We start from the raw sequence: 9,326 nt of genomic DNA, 5'->3' as shown, positions 1-9,326 counted from the left end.
GAAGGGGGAGGCAGTTAGGGACAACCAGGCTGGCAGGGGGCAGTGAGGGGTGATCAGGTTGGCAGCAGGGGGCAGTTAGGGGCGACCAGGCCGGCAGGGGTAGGGGGGCAGTTAGGGTCAACCAGGCAGGCAAGCAGGTGAGTGGTTAGGTGCCAGTGGTCCAGGATTGTGAGAGGGATGTCCCAGATTGGAGAGGGTGCAGGTTGGGCTGAGGGCCCCCTCCCACCCATGCACAAATTTCGTGCACCAGGCCTCTAGTTTTATTACAATGATGAAGGTACTGTTGAACCCTTGCACTCCAACTGGTTAAAGAATCACAGACATGGAGGATGTGAACTGCCATCTAGAGCAGCCTTTGCCTCTTGTGCAACTGGACACAGGTGGCTGGAGAGCCCCACTGGAGCATCTTACAGGTCATTCTCTAGAGCATGCATCCTTGAAGGAAGGGTTTTAGAATGACCATTCCAGGGCCCTACAGAAACAGATGCTCCCAGAAGCTATTTGGGAACCCATGGGTCACAGCTAAGCCTTGGAAAGGGACTCCTCAAAGCTACCCACTTCATGGGTGCATATGTGTGTCTGCGTACATGAGGGTGCACATACTGCCTTTTAACCAGAGCCTCTTAGGTGCCAAACCCCAGTCCTTTTCAGATATATTTCTTTTCATCCTGACAGTTTAAGCACCCTTGTTTTCTTATTTTATAAACTAGAGGCCTTATGCACGAAATTCGTGCACTGGGTGGGGGGTTACTCAGCTTGGCATGCGCCCTCTCGCAGTCCGGGAGCCATCAGTTGGACATCCTTAGCACTGCCACGGAGAGGCTCCCACCACCGCCACTGCACTCGCCAGCCTGTGAGCCCGGCTTCTGGCTGAGCAGCACTCCCCCTGTGGGAGTGCACTGGCCACCAGGCGGCAGCTCCTGCATTGAGCGTCTGCCTACTCTTGGTCAGTGCACGTCATAGCAACCGGTCATTCTGCTGTTTGGTCGATTTACATATTAGCCTTTTATTATATAGGATGAACTGAGACATCATAAAATGAAGATCCGTTTGTCGCTGCAACCCAAGTTTCTTGTGTCCAAGACACCATAGGCAACCTGCACATTACACTTAATCCTCACCTGGGGAGTGTTTTGAAATAACACGTTGGGCTCCAGACCAGACCCGTTGAATCAGAATCTCCAGGGGTGGGGCTTTTTTTTTAACCTCTGCAGGTAATTAAAACATGCAGTGAGGTTTGAGCACTGCTTCTATAGGAAATGCAGAGACAGAGCCTAGGCCCTAACAGATGAGCAGTTTACAAAACAGCAAGGAGCTCATTCTAGTAGTGATCTCCATAAGTCATCAGGAATAAAAAAATGTCAAAATTGCTCCCTGGCCCACAGCATCCTAAGACAATGCCAGGCTGAGGAAAATTCTTGGACGTATCTCAACCTTGAGTGAGTGAGGTCATCTCCACATGGTCAAGGGTAGGAATTCTCGTTCCATCTCCAGAAAGCACAAATGATTGAAACCAGAATCCTTGCCCCTTCTCCTGTGGCACTGCTATTTACAAGAAGCCTTTAAACAGTCAGTGCTTATGCATTCCAGAAGTGGCCAATGATCTCCAGGAGCAAGGCAGCCATGTGAACCGAATAATGAAAGACCAAGGAAAGTGCCTCATGGCCCAACGAGAGGCTAATGGATGGGCAGACAGAGACCAATGTGCCACCATTAGTTACGTCACTTCAGGAAAATCAGGAGGCCAGGACTTAAATGTTTTGCCCTACGGTCATTTCATATTTGTTCACCCTAGCAAAAGTAAGCTTGAAAAGAAAATGGGTACTTGTTTAAAATACTAGAGAAGCAGGACAATTTCTTTTTCTTTCTTTCTTTTTTAACCCACTGTTTCACTTTTGCCATTGAATTCCCTGGCCAAGTATTGGGATTTCTGTTAAGGTCGATGGATAGACATTAACCAGGAGGCATTTAAATTCATTCATTCCACAACAGCCTGCTGAAATGAAACTGGTCATTTGATAGTATTAGCCACTAACACCTCCTAGACACCAAAGGTCGAAGAAGACAGCACCGCCCATGTACAGTCCAACTTTTTACAAGGTCTAATGGATGCCTTTAATCACCAAATAAATCAGTGTTGACGGTTGTGCCCCCTTGAAGTCCTAGCTTCCAGATGTAGACAACTAAATTGTAAAATCCATGTTCGCCAGGCCTTCTGTTCCTTTTCAGAGAGCGATGTCTTTCCTGTACTGAGGAATATGAGGGGATGCTGGGAACACCATGTCGGTTGTTTCAGTGAAATTTTAATAGGAATAAAAATCCCAGAGTATATCAGTGCACAGCCCAGTCCCCAGTGTTCTAATCACCTCCCCCACCTTTCTTAAAATGTTTTGTGCCCAGAAGGGATGAGATAATGAGGAACGAGCATCAATTAAGCACGTCTTCAATCTACTTCGAAGTGGGAGCTTATCTTTCACTGAGTTATTTCCTCATGGCCCCAGTCAGTAGACTAGAGACCTAACTACTCTTGGCTAAACCACTTTATCTTGCTCGGGGGTAATAGAGTAGAAATCAAAATATTTCTCTAGCCAGTTGCTGCTGCCCAACACAACGTTACCTCTGATTAATGACAGGTTTTAAATCAAAACACACTCCCCAGTTAAACTATAAACATAGCTGAGTGTAAATTTTGCTTCTTTTCCCCCCTTCATGTTCCATAGGGAGATTTTCATGCCCAGGCTGACACCTCCTCTACGTTTTTCATCTTGGCCAACAAGGTTAAATAAGCATAAACGTCACTTGAATAAATCATCCACACAAAACACTCTGTTATGACCAACAGGAAGCCACTGTAAAAACGAGAGGTTTCAATCATTAAAAAAAAAAAATGAGGCAATGGAACAATAAAACATGCCCAGTGACACTGCTAATAATTGATCTTTAAGAAAATGCATGTTAGATCCCTACCACCACACATATGACCCTAGATAACTGTCTCTTAGATAAACATGTCTCCCTTTATCAAAAATACCATTGATCCTCATAAAATTGAGACACCCATGACCCATTAAAACTTGTACATCATAGGTAGCACACTATTAAAAGTCGCATTTTTAGAAGAATAAGGAACACTAGCGTTCATGATGAAGTATAAACTTTGAATTAAAGCATAACTGAGCCCTGTTCCTAGGCTGCCTGCAACCCTTCCAGATTCCTCAGAGACTTCTTTCCTGTAACTGTGGAAGGTGTGAGCTTGAGAAATTAATCGAGTGGTTTGTTTGGAAAGATAAATGGGCAAACACAGAACAGAAGACAAAACATACCAAACTATTCATTTCCTTGAAGGGTATGCACTAACTAGACCAGATGGTGGTGGCAGGCATTGGAACTTCTGAAAACCCCACAGAGCATCCACTTCTCAGATTCATAAATTTCATGGTAGCACGTTCTGGAACACAGTGTCCTTATGCACAGGTGTGTTAGATCTAATCAAACCAAGTGCACGGCACTCTGTTCATTACCCCGGTGCCCGAATTGGAGTGATTTCCATTTGCCACCAGCAACCAGTCAGCCCTCTGTGTCTGCACACAGTGATGGAGTTTGGGATCTACTTTGTTGGTTGTGTGTGTGTGTGTGTGTGTGTGTGTGTATGTGTGTTTAATCCTCACCTGAAGTTAATGTTTTTATTGATTTTGAGAGAGAAAAAGGGAGAGAGAGAGAGGGAGAGAGAGAAAAAAACATTGATGTGAGAAACATGGATCAGTTGCCTCCCGCACATGCCCCTGACCAGGGATCAAACCCGCAACCTAGGTATGTGTTCTGATGAGGAATAGAACACACAACCTTTTGGTGCATGGGACGATGCTCCAACCAACTGAGCCACCCAGCCAGGCTGCTTTCTTTGGGGTGGGGGGGAGGACAGGGGGCATATACTTTGGATGTGAAAGTCTGATTCATTTTCTTCACCAATAGGTCCACACTGGGAATCCTTTAAATTAGCTATTAAGGTATTTATAATATGACTAGAGGCCCAGTGCACAAAATTCATGCACTGGGGGGGTAGGATTCCCTCAGTCCGGCCTGAGCCCTCTCACAGTCCAGGACCCCTCTCCCTTACTGCCCCCCTGCTCGCTGCTCCTTATCGCTCGGCTCGCTGCTCTTTAGTGCTGCCAAGGAGGCAGGAGAGGCTCGCCAGCCATGAGGTGAGCCCAGTTTCTGGCTGAGTGGTGCTCCCCCTGTGGGAACGCACTGACCAACAGGGGGCAGCTCCTGCATTGAGTGTCTGCCCCCTGGTTGTCAGTGCTCATCATAGCAACCGGTTGTTCTGGTTGTTCCACCTTAACGGTTGCTTAGGCTTTTATCATATAGATGCTTTTGGTTTGTTTTTAATGGTTTACTATACGTCTCAGAAGCAGAGGGTTTACTTTGCAGTAGTCTTCCCTTATCTGCAGTTTCACTTTGAGGTTTTATTTACCTGTGGCCAACCGTGGTCCAAAATATTAAATGGAAAATCCCAGAAATAAACACTGTATAAGTTTTAAATTGTGTGCTGTACTGAGTAGCATGCTGAAATCTCACCCAGCCCCACGGCTGCTCACCCAGGACGGGACTTGCCCGGCATATCCAGGCTGTTTATGTTTACCTGCCCATTAGCCACTTAGTAGCCATCTAGGTTTTCCAATTAACTGTCTCAATATCACAGTGCTTGGGTTCAGGTGACCCTTATTTTACTTAATAATGGCTCCAAGGTGCAAGCGCAGCGATGCTGGCAATTCAGATATGCAAAAGAGAAGTCTTAAGGACTTCCTTAAGTGAAAAGGTCTATACTAGTATAGTGCAATAAGATCTTTTGAGAGAGAGAAAGAGACCACATTCACATAATTTTTATTAAAGCATATTGCTATAACTGTTCTATTTTATTATTGTTGTTAATCCTGGACTGTGCCTAATTTATAAATTAAACCTTATCATGGCTATCCTTAGTAATAAAAGCCTAGGTCAGTGGTCGGTAAACTGCAGCTCGCAAGTCACATGCGGCTCTTTGGCCCCTTGAGTGTGGCTCTTCCTAAGCCTTAGGCGTACCCTAATTAAGTTAATAACAATGTACCTACCTATATAGTGTAAGTTTAAAAAATTTGGCTCTCAAAAGAAATTTCAATCGTTGTACTGTTGATATTTGGCTCTGTTGACTAATGAGTTTGCCAACCACTGGCTTAAGTGGTCGTAATGCCCTCACGCCATCACAACATGGCTGCTTGTACAGCGGGCGCGCACAGGTGGGCAAGGCTGGGCTTGAAGCTGCATGCGTGGCACGGAGCCTGCCTGGGAGTCCCGCTTCCTCCCAGCTCAGCGCAGTGAGGTCTGCCTGGGGGTCCCCCGGCTCCGTGGGGTGAGGCCTGCCTGGGGATCCTGCCTCCTCCCGACTCCGCAGGCTAGGCCTGCCTCTTTGGGGCAATCCATTGAGGAGCCCCGGATGGGTGAGCGGGGCCTACCTACTTGGGGCGATTGATCACAGGGCTCCTGCACTGTGACAGGGCACAGGCCAGGTTGAGGGACCCCCCCCCCCCAAGTGCACAAATTTCATTCACTGGGGCTCTAGTGTATATATAGGAAAAAAATAGTATATATGGCAGCAGTTCTCAACCTGTGGGTTTCGACCCCTTTGGGGGTCGAATGACCCTTTCACAGGGGTCACCTAAGACCATCGGAAAACACATATATAATTACATATTGTTTTTGTGATGAATCACTATGCTATAATTATGTTCAATTTGTAACAATGAAAATACATCCTGCATATTAGATATTTACATTATGATTCATAACAGTAGCAAAATTACAGTTATGAAGTAGCAACAAAAATAATTTTATGGTTGGGGGTCACCACAACATGAGGAACTGTATTAAAGGGTCGCGGCATTAGGAAGGTTGAGAACCACTGATATATGGGGTTAGGTACTATCTGCAGTTTTAGACATCCACTGGGGTCTTGGAACATATCCCCCATAGATAAGGGGGGAGGGACGACTATAATGAGATATACAGGGTGACAGAGCTTCCACACAGATGTGTGACCTCAAACTCCCCAGCTCGGGGCTACAGGGGAATTTGGTCAGGTCAGGGGGTCTTCTCTGTGCTTCAGGCCCCTGCTAGCTAGGCCTTTCTTCCTCCACCGACTTCCTCATCCCATGTCTTTGATCTTCCCACTGCCTCCTTCCCCTCAACCTTGAACTTGCCCAAACCTGCCCCATCATTTAAAACACATGAACAAATTACTATTCAATAGGTCTTCCACGTTCTGCACCCATTTATAGATCTTTTCCCACCTTTATTTCTCTTCATAACCAAACCTCAAACAAATACAGTGGGGCCTTGACTTAAGAGTGTCCCGACTAATGAGTTTTTCGAGATACGAGCCATCTCTCGGCGGATTTTTTGCTTTGAGTTGCGAGCTAAAATTCAGGTTACGAGCCAGCTTCAGATACCCCACCACTAGTTGGTGCAGCGAACGTCACAGTGAACGCCACATCAGCCCAGCATCATGTGTCTCACTCGTTCACTTTAATGATTTGACATATGAGTAATTTGAGTTACGAGCTCCGTCACGGAACGAATTAAACTCGTAAGTCAAGGCCCCACTGTAGGTGTATTTATTATCAGTCACTTTCTTAACGTCCATTCAGTCATTCAACTTACTGTAGTCTGGTTTCTGTTGCCAACACTCCAGGGAAACGGCCCTCATTCAAGTCCCAAATAGCTTCCCAGTGTCGAAATCCAGCGGCTGCCCCTGCGCTGGGGTTGATGACCTCTGGCAGCGTTTGCATTGCTAGCCTGTGGCGGTGACCTCTGGCAGTGCTTTTCCTGTTGGCCTCTTCCCCGTTCCCAGGCTCTCCTCTCTTCACGGTGCACTTCCCCACTTCCCAGATCCCCGCCCACCGCTGGGAGCACTCCTCCTCTGTGACCTCCCATAACTGACTTTGCTTCATAGCAAAGGCATCCGTTCACATCACTGGAACTTTTCAGGGGTCAGCCACTCGCTCACATGGTGAAGTCTAGACTCCTGTGCATGGGTGCACAGCCCTTCCCCTGGCCACGCCTGCCCCGCCCCCCACCCCCATCCAGTAACAACCTGTCTTACGCTCCGAGTATCCATCTCTTTACAGTCTCCCACATATGCCAGGCTATTTCACGCTTCTGTTCCTCTGTACAGAATGTTCTCGATCCACTCCCATCCTCCCCTGAAGAATGTTCTCAACTCCACCCCCATCCTCCTCCAGCTCATCTTTGAAGACTCAGAACAAAGGTGAGCCATTCTGGAAGCCTTCCCTGTCCCCAGACAGAGGCGGTGCTCCCTGGGAGCCCCTGGCATCTGTGAGGTGTCTTCACTTTGAGGTCTGCACTGTGTCACCTCACCTGGATCCGAGTCCTGTGAGGGTAATAGGTGCTCGTTTATCTGTTTCGAGTTTGGTAGAGTACCTAGCACTTAGTAGGTGCTACTCTCTGATTAGCAAGAAACCTCACACTTTTTGTATTTCTCTCAATTGAATTGAATTTGCCCTGAGCTTTCTACTCTCCCCCTTGAAATTTAGTCTGTCATTATTGGGGCACACCTCCTCCCCAGGGTCACGGGGCAGTCTCTGGTGACTTGTGCCATACACAGCATGCAAAGAGGGCCCTCCGGACTCTGCCTGCACTGGCACCTCCTCCAGGCTTCAGTCCAAGCCGGCATGGAACCAGGAGGCAGGTTCTTCTGAGGCCTGGGCCTTGGAAATTCCCCCCCCCCCCCCCCCAGGAATTTTAAGGCCACAGCTCTTAATTAGTCATGTCTACCCCACCCCACCCCACTCCTGCCCCGGTTGTGGGTGTTGTGGGTCAGGTTTCCATACCTCATGAGTACCCCCAGCGATCCTGCTCTTTCTTTCCTTCTCAGGGACTCAGTCTTCAGTCAGGCTGCGCACCCTCAGAAACCCACAGCCCCCTTCCTGCCGGCCCCTCAATAAGTACAGGCAGCAAAGACAAAAGCAGGAGGAAGTATGTCTTCTCCGACTAGAACGTCTGTTTTCAGCTCTGCAGCAACACAAAGTCCCCAAAGACAAGAGCACACCAGGGTCTTACTACCTCCTTGAGGCAGAGGAGGGAAGGGTAGCTATAGGGAAGAGAACGAGACACAAAAGGATATCTCAGGAAGCTATTCTGCCCCAGAACCTTCAATGAATTTGTTCAGTTATTTAACAAAAGCTGAAATGTCCATGAAAAAAAAAAATGAATGCAATTGCTCTCCCAAAGAGAGACACCTCCTCCTGGCAGGACTCCACACTCAACTGTAGCCTTCTCATTGTTTCCCTGGGAAAGAGGCCCGACATCCCAGGGATCCTCCCGCCTGTGGCCCAGGAGGGCCACTCACGTGGCCGGGTTTATTTGAGCTGCTGACTTGGGTTGCTGACGCGGGCATTTGCCGCAGCTGCACTCACCCACTTTCTCTCATGGATGATTTTAATCTCTTTCATTTTTGCCCAGCCTGTGAGAACACTGAAAGCCTGGTTCGGAGGGGGCAGGAGATAGACAGTGCAGGTCAGGAGTTGAGCAGCGGGTAAATCCTAGGGGAGGAAGCAAACGTGTATGTAATCCTTTCAGGAAAACAAGCATTATTGGAGAGGAGAGAGCTGCCAATGGAACTTTGTTCCAAGAATAAATAGCACATTTTCCCCTCAGTGTTTGCTTTTCTCTCTTTGATCCCCTCGAAACCCTCTGGAAATGCCTGGCCAGCAGCTTTGCTCCCCTCGGAGGCTGGGGAGAAGGGGCCCCAAGCACTCCCTTGAGAGTCCTCCAATGGAGGCATCAACAGGGCTCCCGGCAATGCTGGAGCCACAGGCCTGTGGAGGGAGGAGGAGCTAGACGTTTTCGTAACGTTTAATCACCACAAATATGCCACAGTGTTTCCAAACATGTCATCGTGATGCCCAGAAGCTGTTTAAAATGGAGCCATCATGGAGAGGGTCTGTGACCAAAGCCACTGGGAGCCTTGGGGGCTGGCAAGTTAAGGAAAAGCAGAGCTCAAGGGGGGTTAATGTTTAGCTCTGGTCCCAGGCGGTGGTAAATGCCTGCACGCAGCGAGGCTGAGGCGAGCATGCCCTCTCCGAGGGGAGTTTATGGCTCACATGCTCTAGAAACCACAGTCCATAGTTACACAGGTTTCCTGGCTTTCCCCAGACAGCTTTATTTCCAGGGAGTTTCGGGCGGGACAACACCAGTGAAAGATAAGGGCCTTGGCATCCAACAGACCTGCCATTAGTTTTGGTTCTTCCACTCACTCGTTGTGAAGTCAG

General features: G+C 48.1%; 1 protein-coding gene across 1 annotated transcript in view; it reads right to left on the bottom strand.

Moving 5' to 3' along the window:
* The window catches only part of EVA1A (eva-1 homolog A (C. elegans)), a 57,502-nt gene extending 50,561 nt beyond the window's left edge, over window positions 1-6,941 (bottom strand). Inside the window, exon 1 of the mRNA XM_005853115.2 lies at window positions 6,697-6,941. Within this exon, the coding sequence (XP_005853177.1) occupies window positions 6,697-6,742 (46 nt within the window). The 5' untranslated portion in view covers window positions 6,743-6,941. The remainder of the gene's footprint in view (window positions 1-6,696) is intronic.
* Between the last annotated feature and the right edge of the window lie 2,385 nt (window positions 6,942-9,326).

This window comes from Myotis brandtii, unplaced genomic scaffold (assembly GCF_000412655.1).
Source record: "Myotis brandtii unplaced genomic scaffold, ASM41265v1 scaffold1, whole genome shotgun sequence".
NCBI lineage: Eukaryota > Metazoa > Chordata > Mammalia > Chiroptera > Vespertilionidae > Myotis > Myotis brandtii.
This window is presented reverse-complemented; position numbering and strand designations above follow the sequence as displayed.